Source organism: Rhododendron vialii, chromosome 9a (genome assembly GCF_030253575.1).
Source record: "Rhododendron vialii isolate Sample 1 chromosome 9a, ASM3025357v1".
In the NCBI taxonomy this organism is placed as follows: domain Eukaryota; kingdom Viridiplantae; phylum Streptophyta; class Magnoliopsida; order Ericales; family Ericaceae; genus Rhododendron; species Rhododendron vialii.
This window is the reverse complement of record NC_080565.1, coordinates 9,121,735-9,141,122: the sequence shown is the minus strand read 5'-3', so window position 1 is coordinate 9,141,122 and position 19,388 is coordinate 9,121,735. Positions and strand designations below refer to the sequence as shown.

At 37.5% G+C, this 19,388-nt stretch overlaps 3 protein-coding genes across 3 annotated transcripts; 2 read left to right on the top strand and 1 right to left on the bottom strand.

The window, feature by feature from the left end:
- Nucleotides 1-1,005: 1,005 nt before the first annotated feature.
- On the bottom strand, nucleotides 1,006-6,188 carry LOC131300413 (replication protein A 70 kDa DNA-binding subunit B-like). The gene is made up of 10 exons (XM_058326249.1): nucleotides 6,102-6,188; nucleotides 3,656-3,808; nucleotides 3,290-3,560; nucleotides 3,138-3,222; nucleotides 2,930-3,054; nucleotides 2,777-2,855; nucleotides 2,539-2,671; nucleotides 2,142-2,299; nucleotides 1,927-2,035; nucleotides 1,006-1,844 (listed from the first exon to the last, which is right to left on the bottom strand). Exons 2-10 carry the CDS (start codon nucleotides 3,800-3,802, stop codon nucleotides 1,602-1,604), a joined length of 1,350 nt encoding a protein of 449 aa, XP_058182232.1. The 5' UTR covers nucleotides 3,803-3,808; nucleotides 6,102-6,188; the 3' UTR covers nucleotides 1,006-1,601.
- A 1,657-nt stretch (nucleotides 6,189-7,845) lies between these two features.
- Nucleotides 7,846-13,012, top strand: LOC131299584 (zinc finger BED domain-containing protein RICESLEEPER 2-like). Its single transcript, XM_058325170.1, has 6 exons — nucleotides 7,846-7,917; nucleotides 9,886-11,262; nucleotides 11,379-11,609; nucleotides 11,707-12,019; nucleotides 12,099-12,220; nucleotides 12,813-13,012. Exons 1-5 carry the CDS (start codon nucleotides 7,846-7,848, stop codon nucleotides 12,212-12,214), a joined length of 2,109 nt encoding a protein of 702 aa, XP_058181153.1. The 3' UTR covers nucleotides 12,215-12,220; nucleotides 12,813-13,012.
- A 3,856-nt stretch (nucleotides 13,013-16,868) lies between these two features.
- Nucleotides 16,869-19,150, top strand: LOC131300412 (uncharacterized). Its single transcript, XM_058326248.1, has 2 exons — nucleotides 16,869-18,773; nucleotides 18,863-19,150. Exons 1-2 carry the CDS (start codon nucleotides 18,318-18,320, stop codon nucleotides 19,148-19,150), a joined length of 744 nt encoding a protein of 247 aa, XP_058182231.1. The 5' UTR covers nucleotides 16,869-18,317.
- Nucleotides 19,151-19,388: the final 238 nt, after the last annotated feature.

The following is a 19,388-nucleotide window of genomic DNA, read 5'->3' as shown; positions in this document are numbered from 1 at the left end:
AGTCTACGAAAAAGACGGGAAAAAATAATGAATGAGAGTCAATTTTATTGATGTATTAAAACTAGGGCTACAATCTCTGATGAATTTCTAAGAGAAAATAATCCTCTGATTCTTCTCTGCGGTTGTTGTTGAAACAAGGGCTTGACGCTTATTCTCGGATCGAACGGCAGAATCTTCTCCGATGTTTGCGAAGAAGATGATGATCTAGGTTGAATGTTCTTCGGAGCTTTAAAGCTTTGATCTGAAAGAACCTTCTTGTTGGATTGGACTTGAGACTTGAGGAATTCTGAAGGGCTTTGAGGCACCTCTATTTATAGAGATGTAGGATGGAGAGTCATGACCAACTCTACTTCCTTCATATTTATCTCTCTTTAATTATTTCTTTATCTAATGTAAAAGAAATAATTGTAATTCGATAATTATCCCTCTTACTTTTATTTTAAGAAAGACAATTATTTGCGAAGAGAAATACAATTATTACTTTACCAACGGCTTAATTTGATTGGCTGAGCTTATTAAAAATAATAATTGCATCACTTTGACACGTGGCACCATTTGATTGGCTTATACGCATCATCTTGACATTTGACCTAAAGACACTTGACAGCATTTGATTGACCATTTATTGTGCCCTGTTTATTAAGTCCCGCAACACGTGACAACTTGTGATTAGCTGAAAATTTTAGATGCCTACACTCTCCTTTCCAAAAAAATAAACAAAAAAATAGTCACGTCAAGTCACAAGTCACACTTGTTTTTTAGGATTTCGTGGGAATGACTAAACCCACACTAATAGATAATCCCTAAGGAAAAAAAAGCATGTGTCACCGTTCTTTATAAAAAACAAAACCACACTACTTATAGCCATCTCCACTACAAATTGTAGCCAGTGGTTATCTTCTAGTTTTCCCACAACGTAGGTCAAGGTTCCAGCCTCATTAGAGACATTTGGAGTTCAGGACTGTGGACAACTTCTAAACCATCTGTTGACTAACTAACTAATTCTCCCACTAACCCCACTGATGATGATGGAGTAGGCAATATTTGCACCAAAGAAAGAAAAAACTATCTCGTGCCTGAATGCATGACGCAACGCATTGTGAATTCAATTGAAATAAAGTATCATTTTCCATTCAAAAGCCACACATGCCATTTTTTTTTCTATATATCTAGGTGCATGGCGACATGCAAGACACATCTGTCATACCCGTTGTGGAGATTGATTTTGATTGTTTTTGGAATTATGAATGTGGATGAGTATAGCAAAAGTTGTATGGATAAGTTTGATCATAAGTACGTAGCTGTCAACAAAAGTTTAGTTATACATAAGTAGCTGTGATTATGACTAACTGCACGACTTTAGCTACAGGTTTATCTATATGATTGCAAAAGGGCTGCATCAAAGTAGAGTTCTTGCAAGTTAGAAAAAGCAAAAGTCTCTGAATTGAAAGTTCTTCATGCCAAAGGGTTGGAAAGGTTTGAAGCTGATGGAAGAAGCTGACTATTTGTTCTTGTTGGGCTGTTGGAAGTTTCTTCAGTTGTTAATTAGAGAGTTTTTTGTTGGGCTGTTGACCATTGCGTGTCCATTGCTGGGCGGGAGGCTAAGGTGCTTGGGTTGTGGACTTGTGGTCTCTCTTTTTGCTTTTCTTATTTGGAGTGTTTGGAGGTAGAGCGAAAATGATTTCCGAATGGTTTGTTGTCTCTGCGATGTCTTCGCCAGAGATAGAGTGAACGTTGAACTTTAATTGGCTGATTCCTGCATAACTGTACATGTAGGCCTTCAATGTGACGATGCATTTCTTTGGTTTGCCAAGTTTCTGAAGAATTGGAAGGGGAAGTTGTCCCTGCATTGAGTAGTTAGTTAGATTTTCTTTTAATGTAAAATGTATGAGTTGGTTTTGTATGAATGAAGTATGTTTGTCTTACATCGATTGCATTTGTTGCTGTAATGCCATAGAATTCTGATGCAACCTCTGAAAACACTGTTGCTTCAATTTTTCCAGTTAGATCTGTGATCTGGACATTGAATTTGATCCTGCAAATTAGGGAGATTTTATTCAGTTCTATTAGTTGTTTGGTTACATAGTGTGGTTTATGTTGTGAATGAGAGATTGTATGAAGTTGGAGAGGAGGTTTTTTACTTTGTTAGGGCTGGTACTTTTTGGACACAGTAGTTGCACAAAAAATCTCCATCTCCAAATGCATTTGTTGCTTTATTGCAGAGTGAGCAAGCGAGGTAATAGAAGTTTTGTGTGAAATCGGTGACTCTTGCTATGCCTTGCACATTCAGGTACTGTGTCTGCAAAAAAGAGAATCAAAGGAAGCTTAGGGGCAGCTAATTACTCTATTGACAGGATATGAATGCTACAAGAGCACATTTAGCAAGTATTCTATGCAAAAGGGAATTTATTAACAGAAGATGGCTTGCAACGAAATAAATGCTCACCATTGCAAAATTAACTAAAATTTTAAGTAGGCATTTGTATTTTTTGACTGGACAACATTTGGTGAGAGGGGATATTTTAGTGTAAGTAGTACCTTGTCTACTGATATGGGGAGGTTGACAATTTTGATGATATCATCTTCTGAATATTCGGTTGGCTTTGGCATCAGAAGCTGCGCTGATGGTGCTGTTGGCAGTTCTTTGATTTTTCTTGCGTTGATTACACACCTGCAATAGTTGTAACTGAGCTAAAGAGTACACAGCTGTCAGTGTTTGAACTAAGATAATAATGATGGGGTAGGCATTTCATTCGTTAGGTAATATAGTAGTTACCATGACTGCAGTGTAGTTGCCTCTGGTATTGGCAGGTTGAAGATGAAACTTGACGTGCTTCGTGTGGCAAGCGTTAGACCTGTATGAGCATAATTATGGGCGTATTGATGTGGAAAATGTGATATTAGATGTTATGAGTAAACATTAGATTACCGTAGTATGTTGAAGTTTTCAATCGCAATCCAATTGCCACTGGGAAATTGCCTGGCAAAGTTGCCATTACAGGTGCTTCATAATCACTAAATTGGCCCCACAGTGATATAATTGTTGGTTGGTAACTAGTCACATTTCATAATGATGTGGTGAGTAGTGTTAGTAACATAAGTAGCAGTTATGATTAGTTATTTTATGTAGGGTTTACCTTTGATCGACTACTCGAACTTCCACGACATATGAGTCATTTATATATTTCCGTGGTCCAACTTCCAAAATAGCAAACAGCACATCTACAATATGATGTAGATATAAGTTATTTTTTTGGTTGTACGAAAATCTATTAGTGTAAAGACTGACCTAGTTTTGGATCAGGGTCTCTGATTTGCGGGAGAGCGACGATTGGAGTGAAGTTGTATTTCATTGTCCTCGGTGTAAGTCCATCAATTTGTATTTCTTCAACTGGTGTGCGCGCGCTAATGGCCAACTGGTGTATATTTTTCAGGAAGCGAAACTCTTTTGGAGTTTCGCTAACAGCAGCATTTGTAATGGAATACGCATGGTAGAGCTTGAGCGTATGTTCCAAAACTTTGATGTTGTCTCCAAAGATTGTTGCTTGTATCATGTTTCCCTGTTGAATGGTAGATTTTTTTGGGCTGTAAATTCATAGAGCATTTATTTTGGCATGTTTGTAAGGGATGATTATTGAATTATTAAGAGCATTACCTCTTTGTCTTGGAGCATCATCCTTTGATATAGGGAACTGTTGGTGGTTGTCATTCTTGGGATGTTCTTTTCAATGACCATTGCCTGCACTGTATAGTTTTTGGTTGTGAGGATGATATCTTTCAATGCTAAAATGTTTGGAGCCATCCGTACCTGTGAAATTGGAATGGAAATAAGTACATAGAGCAAATAGTGAGATTAGAAAATACTAGCATTAGAACTGAGCAAGAATGAGCAACATACATACCTAATTGTATCGCAAAAGTAAGTATGTTTCAATACAACTATACAAGTACGTGAAACTAAGGAATGAATATTATGTATTTGGATGCAGAGATAAATGATTCTATAGCATATACCTTTTTGTTCTATTTAGCTACATATGTTCGTTATTGTAACTTAGCTACTGTAAATATGAACAATTAGCTTCAACCAGAAAGTGGTAAATAGCTTGCTTTTGTGTTACAAGATATATTTTGTCTTTAAATTTAATTATGTATTTTTTGGTGTGATGTTTTGCTATGATTTAGGCTAGATTTGAATTTTTCTTTAATATAGATGATATAAACCACTCCACCCAAATTCAGAAAAAGTTCTCCTATTCCCTCCACCCCCTTGTGCCACGTAATTCAATAAGTGGGAAAAGTAAAATGACCATTTCACCCCACCAATCAAGAAGAACAATCCAACAATAGAGGCCTAAAATTGTCCAAATTGGGCAAAAAACTGGCCAGTAAAAAATTGCCCAAAGTGTTTCTTCTTTTAGAGGAGGAGGAAACAAGCAGCGCATGATATCTAGGGGCAGAGGTGTGTTAGGGCTCGCAAGAGTCCTGGTAACCCCCAAATACTATTTGTTTTCAAACAAATTTTGTACACTTAAAACACTTAGGATATAAATATGTGATTAGTCTCCAATTCTTTTGGTCTTTAATTCAACTAATAACTTTTTTTTTATCCGAACTAATTACCTTGATGTTTAACAATTTCTCCTAACTGTTTAATAAGAAATGAAGACTATTTGTAGAGTACAGTATTGTACACAAAGGAAAAGAATGTAAATAATAATGAGTGTATTTTTCTCAATAAGAAGGGCAAAGTCCACTTTGACCCCCTATGGTTTGAGTCATGTGCAAATACACCCCTTATTATTCAAAGATTTGCACATAACACCATGTAGTTTGTGAAATGTGCTGATATCCCCCCGGGCACGTCATCTCTGTTCTTCTCTTCTCTTTTTTTCCCTAACCTTGCAAAGCTACTTCTTCCTTGTCTTTGCCCGTTTCGTCCCCTCTAGTGTTTCGTCCTCTCTTCAATTGTTCAGCCGCCGAAAACCACATCTGGGGGTTTGTGGTTCTGTGCCTAACGGCTAGGCGCGGCGATTATTGTTGGTTGGGTAACGCGTGGGTTCTCGTCGCCGGGAATCACATCGGGGGTTTTCGGTTTTGTGCCTAACGGCTAGGGTTTTGTCCTCACGGTGGCCAACGATGCAAATCTACAGGGTTGCGGTCTGGTTCTGTTGGCTATGGAGGTGGCGGCAAGTGGTGGCGATAGTTTGTAGTAGGGCTGCCTTTTATTTTGGTTTGTGCTTTTGTTTGCAGGTGGTGGATTTCGGAGGGGTTTGTGGAGGCTGATCTGTGGGCGACAGCTTAGGGCGGTGGTGACATCTGTTTATCTGGGGCAACAATAGGGGCGAGTTCCCCGGGTTCCGATGACGATTAAGCTTGGTCTATTGTGGCAGGTAGCAAGGTAGCGCGGGTGATGGATCTAATCGTTTTTGGGATCGGCAACCTACGACTGGTTCACGGCGATTTGGTGCTTCGCAGGGGCGATTTTGGCATTTAGTTTCCAGACTTCATCTTAAGGTTTTTTTGGGCGTATTTGTTGGGCTATGCCCTTTGTATTTGGGCTTTGCCCTTTGTATTTGGGCTTTTAAGTCTTATTTGGAGTTGGGTTGCGTCTCTTTTGCGCTTTATTTGTTTATCTAGACATTAAGGCCTCTTAGATGTTGAGCTTTGTCCCGTGGGGTGTTTCTTTGGTTGGCACCTTGCCAATCAAAGGCTTAGGTCTCAGATGAGCACTTGTTGTCATTCTCCTTGTTCCTTTTGGTCTTTGTTTTCACATTTAAAGACTAATAAAATCTTTTTTCGCTGTAAAAAAAAATGTGCACATTTTTTAACCATAGAAGGTGTATCCGCACATGGTCCAAACCACAAAGGGTCAAAGTGGACTTTATCCTAATAAGAATCTATATTTGTCAATTCGACCCCTTCGTTATAAAAATCCTGACTCCGCTCTTGACTTATCTACTATGGTTTGAATTATATACAACTTTAGCAACTGTCATCTTCACTATTCCACCAATTCCAAATAGAAAAAGAATGCAACCTCCAATTGACCTATCTTTTACCCACAAACAATCACGCTTGGTTTGATAATCCATACTTACAAGATGGTTCCCAACCCTCGGGTGCTTGCTAGCTTGCTTGCTTTTGAGTATACCAACAATTTTCTTAATGCACTTGGCTTCATACCTAAAATTTTCAAAAAAAATGCCAAATTAAGCTTAGAATATCAGAAAAGATTTGAAAGGAAAAAAAAAATCCATACACATACCCAAACAAGAACACAAATAAGTGTCAAGATATATGACTAAAGATTTGGTCAAGAGTAGCATTATTTTCCCTCAACTCCCAACTAGAGACCGATCCAAAGGTGGGCTATGGCCACCCACAATTTGGGAAATCTATAATTGTATATAAAAAAAATTATATACAACATTTAACATATTGGGCCCCATAAGTTGTCATACAGAAAGAAAAAATAACTCTATATAGGAGTTACAAATATGGACCACTTTCTCACCAATCATCAATTAAACATGTTAGAAATGTGGCTCATATATTAAGTATGAAAAGATACTAAGAAGTTCTAAAAGAAGGCCAGATGTTGAAGCGGAGTGGAACGAGTGGAGTGAAGCGCAACGAGTGGAGCATAGTGGAGCGACGGCATCTAGCCCGTCGCCAATCGCCGATGATCCAGTGAAAGTAGACTGGGCCGCCCAGGCGTTCCATAATTGCAGGGTGCGGGGAGCAGTACGGTACGGTTCGTACGGGGGTATTTTTGGGATACAGACCAAATACCATATTAGGGTTAGAATATAGTCGGTATAAATACTCTATGTTGTAAACCCTATTTCGTACTATGAGAATGAAGAACAACAGCCGTTCTCGCTCCCGTAGACGTGCCGATTTTGGGAAACCACGTATATCTCTATGTTGATTTCTTTATTGTTTAATACTCGTATATCATGCGTATGTGTGTGACGATCCTAACAAAACATTAAACTTTATTTATTCTCCTCAACCTTAAAATTTTAAGTTTTTATTGGTGCGTTATGGTCCCTTCGTATATCAAATTCTCATTCTTTCTCTGCTCCCAACTATACAATCTACTAAGACAGGCTTTTAATTACTACTTCCTCCGTCCCTTTTTAAGGTTCCAGCTTCGTAATTCCAACTTGTCAAGAACACATCATTACAACTTTTACATCAACTTTTATCTTCACTTTTCAAAATTATCTTCCACTTTACCAATTACTATTTTACCCATTAACTTTCAAAATTAACACTTATTAAGGAATAATCCAAAATGAAATAATTGACTCTTAGTTTGGAACGGAGGAAGTACTAAAGAGCTGTCCACGCCATCAAAGTGCCTTCACACACACACACACACACACACACACACACAGTGCGAGAGCGGGAGCGGGAGCGGGGGACCGCTGTGCCCATCTTACAGCAGCGTGTAGTTGCAATAAATCTTACCGTCCAAAATTTTTTTGAACAGTTCAAATGGTCCTACTATTTCGTACCGCTAATAGTATTCTATTACCGGTCATAAAATAACTCTTCCCTAGACCATAGATTGTCAAGATGGATAGTAAGATTGGCACAGGTACACGCTGCTGTGAGATGGGCATAGCAGCCCCCCGCGTTGCACCGAGTGTGTGTTCTTAGCTCACGGGATATTAGGGTAACATTGGAGGGGTTTTACTCAAAATTGGGTTTTGAGTGAAAGAAAAGGGGTAAGGAAAGGAGGCAATAAGAAAATCTGCATTGTCGACGATCGAGCAGTAGATCGAAGGAGAGATTTGGGAAATATGTTGGGCCAAGCAGATTTTACCTCTTGCGATGGTCGCCGGAGGCGATGGTGGAGGCGCCTTTGGTGGTTGTGGTCGTCGATTGTGTTGGTCGATGGTGGTGGTGAGTAGAGCTGGGCAAAGTACACGAAACACGATAACACGACACGAACCGGACACGAAGTTAGCGGGTTAGGGTTGACCATTTCTGACACGAAACACGAAATTGACACGACTCGAGAACACGAGTTGTAAATGGGTCGGGTTTGGGTTGAACACGCGAGACCCGAAACTGACACGACTAACACGATTACTTACCCGTGTCACCCAACAACACGACCCGAACACGACCCGACCCGAACACGAAAAAATTGTCACTCATTGACCCGACCCGACCCGAACACGAAAAAAAGGGGCCGGCCGGCCAGGCTGTGCCAGGAATTAAACCCAAGTCCCTTGCTCATATTTTTGTATTTCCTACAAAAACAAACCACTAAGCTACAAATTGACTTGTTCTATGAATTTGAAAAATTAGTATAAAGTATAATAGTATATAGCTCTATTATATAAAAACGGGGCCCTCAAGTATATTAAATTAGTATAAAGTATATAGCTCTATTAGATGGTTCTGATTTTTAAAAAATAGTTTATGCGGCCATCAAGTGGTGCATTATAGGGCTTTAATGCATTTGGAACCACCGAATGTGTTCCAATCATGTAGTTTCTGATATCCAATTATCACTTTATTCAGGTGAAAAGTGATAAATTTGATAAGACGTTAAATCGTAACGGTTTAGATCGAACATTTAAAAAAATGAGTCTGCAGCTACCTTTGAAATCTATACATTGAACTCACTTGGTTTTAAACCAAGGTATTCTTCGATAGTCTAATGTACGTGAGCCACACGATCACAAAATAATTATGATGATCCATACCATTCATTTTGTTATTCTTGGTGTTTTAATGACTCTCACCAATTTTTGCGTCTATCGGATTTTAAAAGCTCCTTCATCGGGTTGTAGATTAATTATTATGAAAACTTTTGTTATGTATGATCAAGTACATAACGATAAGAAATTTAATTCATTCTTGGCATGAATGATATAATCCCTCCAACGTAAAATCTAGACGGTTCCGATTTTTCAAAAATAGCTCGGGCGGCCCTCGAGGGATGTATTGTAGGACTTTACGAGATTTTTTCATTATCGATGTCTCGTATCATCATATGCACATGTAGCACAAGATTACATGGTTCATATAAAAGGCAATGAGAAGTTCAGAACTTCAGACGTTGCCCTAGCGCAGCTGTGCAGACATCTCTCAATTCTGATCTCTCTCTCTCTCTCCCTATCTCTCTCAACGATTCAATGTTCCGAATCTTTTGATCTCTCTCACTCTCACTCTCAATCTCACAGTCTCACTCTCACTCTCACTCTCGTCTCATGCCTGAAAGACTGAATCTCGACGCCTGAGGTCACTGTTCAAACACCGTTCACCGTCTCACGCCCTAGCACGGACATCTCTCGTTGGTACGTCTCTCTCTCTCTCTCTCTCTCTTCCGATCTAAATTTTGTAACTACAAACCCTAAGACCATGTGCATTGTACACCAGATTTTGGTACTGTGTTTGAAGATTTTGTTACCGTTCACCAAAATAGATCCGAAAGAAACCAAAAGAGACACTACCTTTTCGGGTTCTCGATCTTCTTGGTTTTCCTTGGTGAAGTCACAAGATTATTTTCCCCATTGCATATCAGTTCGCACCAAAGGGAAAAAAAGAAAAAGAAAAGGAAAACGAAAACGGCAAATCCGGTGGCTTGTGACGAAACTGCAAATAGTTCACACGTTCGTACCGTTATTTGGTGTATTTTTACTTGGTCCAACTCTCACTCTCGTCTCAAGCTTGTGATCTGTTTCTGTTTCTGTTTCTGTTTCTGTTTCTGATCTGTTTCTGTTTCGGATCTATTTCTATTTTTACTTAGTCTTGATTACTGGTTCTATATAGTCATTTACACTGGTCTGTTGCGATCTATTTGTTTCACTTATGCAATCATTTTGATTACACTGGTTCTGACAGTTAATCTTTGAACAGATGGATACAAATCCTACAATGGAATCGATTCATTCTCAATCAGCACATTCACCACCTGAAAAAGGTGTAGCCAAAGCCAAGAGCAAAAAGTCTCCTCTAAAGAAGGCTAAGAAGCCTATTCTGAAGAGAAAGCGTAGGCTTACGTCTGAGGTATGGAAGTATTTTGACATTCTTGACAAGCCTAAGAAAGAGAATCTCCCTGATAATGAGAATGACCCTGAGAACCCTGATGATGATGAGAATGATCCTGAGAATCCTGATGATGTGATTGTAGACGATGAGCCTGAAAAATGCAAGTGTAAGAAATGTGGTCAGGTGTATCTTTCTGATAGTAAATATGGAACTGGAAATATGAAGCGTCATTTACTTGTTTGTTTAAAGAATCAAACAATGGATATTGGACAGATGCTTGTATCTAAAAATGGAGCATTGCAACTAGCGAAATTTAACCCTGATAGGTTTCGTGAACTGTTGGTGCATGCAGTAGTTAGACATGACTTGCCACTTAGCTTTGTCGAGTATGAGGGTGTTAGGAATATTTTTACCTACTTAAACCCAGAAGCCCACTCAATTTCAAGGAGGACTGTTAGGACTGCCATCCTTTCTCTGCATGAGAAAGAGTATCGAACTCTAGGTCGCAATTTGCGTACTTTGCCTGGTAGAGTTTGTTTGACGTCTGATTTATGGACATCTATTGCCACGGATGGTTATATGAGTCTTACTGCCCACTTTATTGATGCGAATTGGGTGTTACACAAGAGACTTCTGAATTTCTCGTACACGCCTCCACCACATAGTGGCGTTGCATTGAAAGAGAAAGTGTATGATTTGTTGGTTAAATGGGGCATCGTGAACAAGTTGTTCTCTTTTACTTTGGATAATGCTTCTGCAAATGATGTGCTTGTTGACTTGCTTAAGAATCATCTTAATTTGAATAGTGCACTTGTGGACGAGGGTAGCTGTTTTCATAGCCGTTGTTGTGCTCACATTCTTAACTTGGTAGTTCAAATGGGGCTGAAAGAAATAGATGTTGTTGTTGACAAGATTAGGGAGTGTGTCAAATACATGAAAGGATCTCAAGCAAGAAAACAAAAATTATTGGAATGTGTTGCACAATATTCTCTAGATTCCAAAAGAGGTTTGAGGCAGGATGTTCCAACTAGATGGAACTCAACATATCTCATGCTCGCAAGTGCCATTTACTATCGGCGTGCGTTTTGCCAGTTGCAACTTAGTGACTCGAATTTTAAGCATTGTCCTTCTCAAGAGGAATGGGGTAGAGCGGAAAAGATTTGCCAATTCTTGAAAGTTTTCTATGATGCTACTTGCATTTTCTCGGGTTCGAAATATCCTACATCAAATTTGTATTTTCCAAAGGTTTGTGCAATTCAATTTCTCTTAAATAAGGAGATGAACAGTACTGATCCTTTCATGAGAAGGATGGCCTGTCAAATGATGGTGAAGTTTGACAAGTATTGGTCGGAGACTCGGAGCATTCTGTGATCTTGGCAATTGCGGTTATATCTGATCCTCGTTTTAAGTTTCAGTTGGTGGAGTATTCTTATGGAAAGCTTTATGGTGAGTCATCCAGTGAGGTATTCACACAGTGTACACGAATCCGGGAAAAGCTTTTTGGTCTCTTTAACGAGTACCAATCTAAAGCTTACAAACCTGAAGTTGTTCAAGGAAACGTTGTTCAAGAAAACCAGGGCGAATTCATTGAGGTAACGACATTCTTTTTGACATGGTGTTCATGTAAATTAACTTGGTATTTTCAATTTTGCGTTATCTTCTAATTTTTTTCTATATTATTGTTTATAGGATTTTGATGCATTTGAGAGCCATTCATTTGTTTCTAGTGCACACAAAAATCAGCTAGAATTGTATTTGGATGAGCCTAGGCTTCCAAGAAATGAAAATATTGATGTACTTGAATATTGGAGAGCCCACAATTATAGGTATCCGGAACTTGCATCGATGGCTCGCGATGTGTTGAGTATTCCTATTTCTACAGTTGCTTCCGAATCTGCATTTAGTGTTGGTGGTCGAGTTCTTGACAAATATCGGAGTTCTTTAAAGCCTAAAATTGTCGAGGCTTTGATATGCTCTAGGGATTGGTTGTTTGGAGGGGAAGGTAAATATATTGTCATCTTTTGTTATGCCTTTTTTAGAGAATAAACTTGAGACTAACATGACTTATTGTTGTCATTTAGAAATCGACAACGTGAAGTTGGATGATGTCATTGAAGACATAATGAACTTGAATCTAGACAATGATCAGTCCGAATCAGTGGGATGTTCTAGTTCCGTGATCAATGTTGAACCTTGATTAAAAGTAAGTATTATCTGCTATTTTGATGGTGATTGTTTTTAACTTTTTATGGGCTCCTAAATTGTGCAGCAATGACTAGTCTAGTGTAGTGTTAACTAGTCCTGTGAAGTCAGTATGTAGCCCTGTTGATTTCAGCTCTTTTCTTTAAGAATTTGTCAAATTTTTCATGTTATAAACCCCTTCATGAAGTTTTAAGAATTTAATAAGGGTACTTGCATTGATATAAATCTAGGGATTTGTTTTAGCTGTCCCCACCTGACTTGATCTCTTCTAATTGCTTTCAATTGTTGTTGACCCAACTATACTCCTGCTTATATCAACGCAACTTAATTCTTACTTCTCAATGCCTATTTAACAAGTCAAATATTGTTGTAAATCAAATGAATGTTTGTTATAAACAGTAGATCTTTTTTGCTGTTACAGATATAGTGTATATAAAGTAGTAAAGAAAAAGAGTATCAATCCATTGCACTTGGTTAATTAGTTGGAATTTGGCATGGAGCGATGCCTATTTGGCTATTCTGAGAATAAGAGTATCAATCCATTGCTGTATTCTTTGTTTGTCTTTTGTCTCACGGCTCTGCTTCAATTACAGCCTTGCAGGGATATGGTAGGGCTCTGTGGTTGAGGCAAGGACAAATGGGGAGTGGTTTTGTGAAGAAGCCTGATCTGGAAATGGAACCAAATAATGAATGGTTCCAGTGAGAACTCGTTTTGTATTTGAATGTTTAATTGTTTAAGTTAGACTTATTTAGTATTGAAACTTATCTTTGTAAGACTCTAAGTGGTGGTGGACCTGGTGATTGGAACTTATGTTTGCAAGACTCTAAATGGTGGTGGACCTGGTGGTTCATTTGATTTTTCTAGGTTGGAATGTTGGAACTTAAGTTTTAATTTTTAAGAATGTGAATGCAGGAAGTATTTTGTATGCATAATCTGTTTGGTTCATTTGATTTTTCTAGGTTGGAATGTTGGAACTTAAGTTTTAATTTTTAAGAATGTGAATGCAGGAAGTATTTTGTATGCAGAATCTGTTTAAATGTGTTCAAACCGTGTCGTGTTACGGGTTGACACGATTATCTAATAAACGGGTTACACAGGTCGTGTTCGGGTTGACCTGTTTGTTAACAGGTCGTGTTCGTGTCTGGAAATTTGACACGATTAATAAACAGGTCGTGTTCGTGTTGGGTTGTTTGTGACATGAACCCGGCTGACACGACACGAACCCGACACGACACGACCCGTTACCCAGGTCTAGTGGTGAGTTCGCCTCCCTCCCCCTCTTCGTTATAGAGAAGTGAGAACGTATGGTTTTTGTTATCAATGAGAAGAAATAAGGTTTTTTAAAATCAAATTCGGATCTAATTGTTATCCAATTTAATTCGACACAATCCGAATTCAATCCAATCCCTATTTTGATTATCAGATTCAGATCGTATTTTTCGGATCGAGATCGGATTCATCCATTGACAAGCCTACTAGGGGCTTCTCTACCATAAGCATCCCATTGGTTGATTGTACTCTAGAGCGTTAGCTTTGCCCTTTTTTTGGCCTTCCTGCTCATTTTGATTATGTGCACCTCTCATTTTATAGAAATCATTTATATCTCACATAATTCATGTTAACCTATTACCCAATCAACTTAGGACCGCAGAAATACTACTGCCATGCTGATAAAAAAAAATTAAAAAATTAGTCTTAGGTCCATTATGTGAATTTCATAAAGTTTACAAGTCCACATATTAGTTTTGTAAGGTGTTAAGTTTATTTTAAAATTTTCATAGTAGGCCCAGTCCACTCCCTATGGTATATGGTTTAGGCACTTTCATAGAATTTTATGGTCCATTTTCCTATTATAAGGTAGAGTACCCTACCCTAGGATTTAGACACTTTCATAGAATTTTAGGATGCACTTTTCAATTATAGGGTAAGGTACCCTAGCGTAGGGTACTCTAGAGCTTAGGCATCTTCATAGGATTTTAGGGTGCATTTTCCTATTATAAGATTTTAGCAGTTTAGGCACTTTCATAGGGTATATTAGGTTTTAGGTTACGTGTGTGGACTTTTGGACTTATGAAATGTCTATAGTGAACTTATCACCAAAGCTCAAAAAAAAAAAATTGCTGCTCCCATAAGACAGATACTTAAGTGAAAGATATGACGTTGTGGTGCCTTTTAGACCAAAAGATGGGTTAGTTAATACGCCAATTGAATTCATGGGAAGACGGGATCAATGCTTTGACTTGGAAGGGTAAGATAGTTATTGTCACACAAAGGACAATAAGGCCTCGTTTCCACTAAACTTTTTTTTACTCACAATAATATGTCTTTAGTTAAGTTGTTTCCACTACTATTTTTTTTTTTTTGTCAAAATTAAGGGGCAAAGTACAAATTACCTTCTCATGGCTTGGCCTTTTATGGTTTTGGAGTAAAGTGATGCTGTCACATTTTCTTTGCAAATTGACGGAAGATGTAAAATACATGTCTATTATGAGACTGGGAATGAAAAAACAAATAAATAAAGGTAGATTTTGGTATAAGATGACATTACTACCCTTGTTCATCATCTTCTCCCAAAAAGGAGTGTGGATAATAAAATAAAAGGAGTGTTAATATCAATTCCCATTGTTAAAGCCTTGTTTTCTAGTTGTTGAAAAAGAAAGGAGACAGGAAGAAAGTACAAGGTACAAGAGTCATTTAGCATTTCTGTTAACAGAGTTAAGAATGCACTTCACTCCAAAATCGGAGGCCAAATGCTCATTAGTAAATCTTAGGGAGGTCATCTACCAAATGACAAAACCATAGGGAGATCATTCACACTTTGCCCAAAGTTAAATTGCTTCCACTGAACTAAAATATCCAACACATTTTTTTTCACTAATCCGACACATTTCTACAACTTCTAATGTAGTGGAAACAACTTGATTATAAAAAGCTACTAGACTTACCGAAAATGCCCCCTTAAGTATGTGTGGCCCTTAGTTGCAAGAAACGCCTCATCAGGCAACGATTCTTGCCGAGAACCGCGGTTCCGTCCTCAGAAACGCCTGGAAACGCGTTCCAATCATGACGGGAACACGCTCCTGACCTAGATGGGGACTTACGCCCAAATTCGAAGCAAAATCGGATCGATCAGAGCGATTCACATAAACAAAGGGCGAATGGAATACGTACAGGTTTTTCTCCGGCGATGGGCCTCCGGCGGCGTCGATTTATCATCTCTCTCTATCTTCACAAGATAGGGATGGTGGAGGAATTGGAGGGAAATAGAACAAATCGATTTGGGAAGGGGGAGAGCTGGGCGGTGCGCCGTGCCGAGGTGTTCCTTCTCTCTCTGTTTTCGTCTCTCTCTCTCTCTCTCTCTCTCTCTCTCTCTCTCTCTATTTCTCTGCTGTATCATATGTATGTATGTAGATGACAGTCGTAGATGGCTCCTATTCTGTTTGGAAAAAAAAGAAGATGGACAGATGGCTAGTAGTTAGATTTTTGGGGAGGGTAAAAGTCAATTGTTTCCTATTGTATTTAATCAAATACAATAATTTTAATTTATTGGTATGTGTGTGCAATAATAGCTGTTGAACAATGAAAAATGAGCCCCATTATATTTTTTCTTTAATATTTTTTTTGGTGTTTGAGAGTGTTTTTTTCCCTTTTTTTCCCTGAAAATGACCCCATTTTGGATTGAGTCTTTAAAAAATAAATACTTATTTACAATTTTCAAGTTTAAAAATAATAGGCTTACTCAAATCAAAAAAATATGCATTGTGGATCTTATTTGATAGATCTCATCCCGCAAAAAATTGAAAAATTATTTTCGTAACATCATTATTTTTAAGCTTGAAAATAAGTTCTTATTTTTTAAATAATTTTTGGAAAATGTGGAACGGGGAGAGAGAAATACTATTCCGTTTGACAAAAAAAAAAGAATAATAGAGAAACAAAGATTAAAAAAAAAGACACACAATAAATGAACTTTGGTAGTCGTTGGGAGCTCATCATAAACTATTCAATTGTATTGCCAACTATAAATTGCCAAAAAAAAAAAAGGGTATGAAAATCAAATTTTTTAGGTATATTCCACGTAGTAATGTAATGTATTTAACTGTATATCTATCAACTACCGTCTATTTAAATTTTATTAGTTATGTTAATTTTAGCATTTTCCCTTTAAAAAGTCAGATACAAAAAGTTATCATTTTCATTTTCAATTTCGGGAGAGGTTCTAATTTACGGTGAAAAGAAAAAAATAGCAAAACCTGAACTAGAAAAAGCAAATGACTCGTCTGGTTTTAGAGACATTGCATCATAAAAATTCAATTGGCTTGCTAGACACTTGGGCAACTATTTCATGAAAAAATCAATTAGTTTACCGGAACATTTTATCTCATAAATTGTTCAAGTCACTACACATGATTTTCACAAAGTTGTTATATCATTACAAATAATTAAATTCCTTTAGGTTTACTTTCAAAATAAAATTATATATGATTTCCACATAATTGTGGTCAACAAACATGAAAGAGAATTAACAAATCGCGATCACAAATAATGATTTCTCGTATTATTCAAACAAAAAAAGCCTTGATAAGATTCTATTCTCCTATTATTTCGAATTAAGGTTTCATTGAAACTACCATACAAAGTGGAATGATTTACATAAAAATCCGGTCAAATGGCTATTGACGGAATGAAGAATTTGGCAGATAAAAGAAGCAAGCTATTAACGGAATGATTTACATAAAGATTCGATATTTTTTCAATTCTATGATTTCATGATCACAAATAATAATCTTCGTTTGTCATACTCCAATTAAGCTAATTAAGTTCAACCTATAATGCCTATACTAGTCATGATCACATATAGTGATCTCCATTTGTCATACTCGTACAAAGCACATTACAAATAACTAATGAGCGTCACATTGAATCTTACTCTATGTCTTAATCCTATGATTTCACGATCACAAATAATAATCCCCTTTGAATCTATAATGCCCATACTAGCCATGATCACGTATAATGATCTCCCTTTGTCACACTAACAAAACATAGTATAACTAAGTTAACTAACTAATAAGCGTCACATTGAATCTTACTCTATATAATCCTATGATTTCATGATCACAAATAATAATCTACATTTCTCATACTCTAACAAGCTAAGTTCAACCTATAATTTAACAAAATATGATGTGGTTTATAAATGTTCTCATGCTAACGATATTGTACGCTCACCCTGCACACACATTATGTGACTTAGATTATACCTATTCATTATTAAATTATATGCAAACCTACTTTATACACTTTAGTTATAAAATATACCTATTCATTATTAAATTGTACGTGACTTAGAATATTTTTGTATATAAACATCCAAACCTACTTTATACACTTAGTTATTATTAGCCGTAAATTTTTTTCTAAGAAACTCAAAGGGCATATAGGATAAAGAGAAAATTGAAGCTACTGAAGCTTCCCAATATCCTCGAAAAAGTGCAGAATGGCACTTGCCAAGAAAAAAACGTCTTCTAGCCTATGCCTATATAAACACATATCACCACAGTATGAAAGGAGACCAAAATTTCTGATTCACACTTCAGATTCACCATGGATCTTAGTCAAAACATATATTTAGAAGATGAAGAAGATCAAGAGATTGAAGAGCCATCTACTACCCCACTTTGGAAATACGTTACCAAAGTTCTTGGCGAAAAGAAAGCTGGAGGTGGTTTTGGAAAGTTTCTTTGTAATTTTGAATGCCGAACTACGCATTTCACCAGGTCTTATTCACGAGTTCGTGCCCATTTGATAGGCGTAAAACCTAGTGAAAAGAAAGCAGGTGTAAACCTATGCCCGAAGATGAGCCAAGAAATGAGGGAATTGCTGAAACAGGAGGAAGAAGATGCACAAAGAATCTTTGGAGGAAATGCTAGGGCCAAAAAACTTCAAAGGCCAAAGGTATTGTAATATATATTCTGAAGTGTAGTGTTAAACTGTTAATACAAGTGCTGAATTTTATCTTAGTTTGCTACTTTGCTTAAAACTGAAAAAATTTGGATTGTTGCAGGTTATACAAGATAATGGGTCCTCTCCTAATATGAAGAAAACAATTGCAGACATTTTTCAAACCAATGACAGGGAGGACGTGTACCAGAGGTTTGCCAGATTCTTTTATGGTAATGGCATTCCCTTCAATGTTGCGAGGTCCCCTTTTTGGACAGATATGGTTACTCGCATCAATAATGCACCAAAGGGGTACAAAGCCCCCAACTATGAGAAGATAAGAATTTCTTTGTTGGACAAAGAACAGAGCAAGGTGCAGCGTGCCCTTACCCCTATAATGCAAGATTGGAGCACACATGGATTGTCTATTGCTTCTGATGGTTGGTCAAATTTAAAGAACCAACAGTTGATTAACACCATGGCTGTGTCAGGTGGTAGAGCTATTTTTGTAAATGGGCATGATGTTTCTGGAATAGAGAAAACTGGACTCAATATTGCTGAGTTCATCTTCAAGGCCATCGATTTTGTTGGGCCCTCCAATGTGGTGCAGGTAGTTGTTTTTTTTATTATTTCGATCATCGATCAATTTTTTTTCATACTAATCTCAAATTCTGAACAAGTATTACATACCTGTTGCAGGTTATCACTGATAATGCATCCAATTGCAAGGCTGCGAGGGCAATAATTCAAGACAAACATCCACACATCTTTTGGTCCAGTTGCTTAGCTCATACATTGAATTTGTTGATGAAAGATATTGGTAAGAGCTCTGATCCATCTCTATCTTTCTTCAATGAGAGCTATAATAAAGGCAAAGCAGTGGTGAAGTATATAAAGAATCATGGTTCATGTCATTTTTATACAAAACTTTCCCTGATTTGGAGCTTCTTAAAACAAAGAAGACTAGATTTGAGCATGTTTTCATAGTAATGCAACGGCCGGTAACAGTAAGAATTTCTTTGGTTGCTATGGCTCTGAGCAACCATTTGGAGACCTTGAGAAGAAGTTCATCAGATCCAAATCAGCATGACACAGTCAAGAAAACAGTGATGGATGAGGATTTTTGGATCAAAACCAAGAGAGTTCTCAAAATTACAAAACTCATATATAAGATGCTCAGGTTTTGTGACACTGATCAAGCCATTATTGGGGAGGTTTATGAGCA

Coding starts and splice junctions, on each gene's coding strand:
- LOC131299584 (XM_058325170.1), top strand. CDS start 7,846: ATGGTCGCCGGAGGCGATGGTGGAGGCGCCTTTGGTGGTTGTGGTCGT. Junction 11,263..11,378: donor CAAATTTGTATTTTCCAAAG/GTTTGTGCAATT, acceptor GGAGACTCGGAG/CATTCTGTGATCTTGGCAAT. Junction 12,020..12,098: donor TTGGTTGTTTGGAGGGGAAG/GTAAATATATTG, acceptor GTTGTCATTTAG/AAATCGACAACGTGAAGTTG.
- LOC131300413 (XM_058326249.1), bottom strand. CDS start 3,802: ATGGCTCCAAACATTTTAGCATTGAAAGATATCATCCTCACAACCAAA. Junction 3,223..3,289: donor AGACCCTGATCCAAAACTAG/GTCAGTCTTTAC, acceptor ATCATATTGTAG/ATGTGCTGTTTGCTATTTTG. Junction 2,856..2,929: donor GAAAACTTCAACATACTACG/GTAATCTAATGT, acceptor ATGCTCATACAG/GTCTAACGCTTGCCACACGA.
- LOC131300412 (XM_058326248.1), top strand. CDS start 18,318: ATGAAGAAAACAATTGCAGACATTTTTCAAACCAATGACAGGGAGGAC. Junction 18,774..18,862: donor GGCCCTCCAATGTGGTGCAG/GTAGTTGTTTTT, acceptor TACCTGTTGCAG/GTTATCACTGATAATGCATC.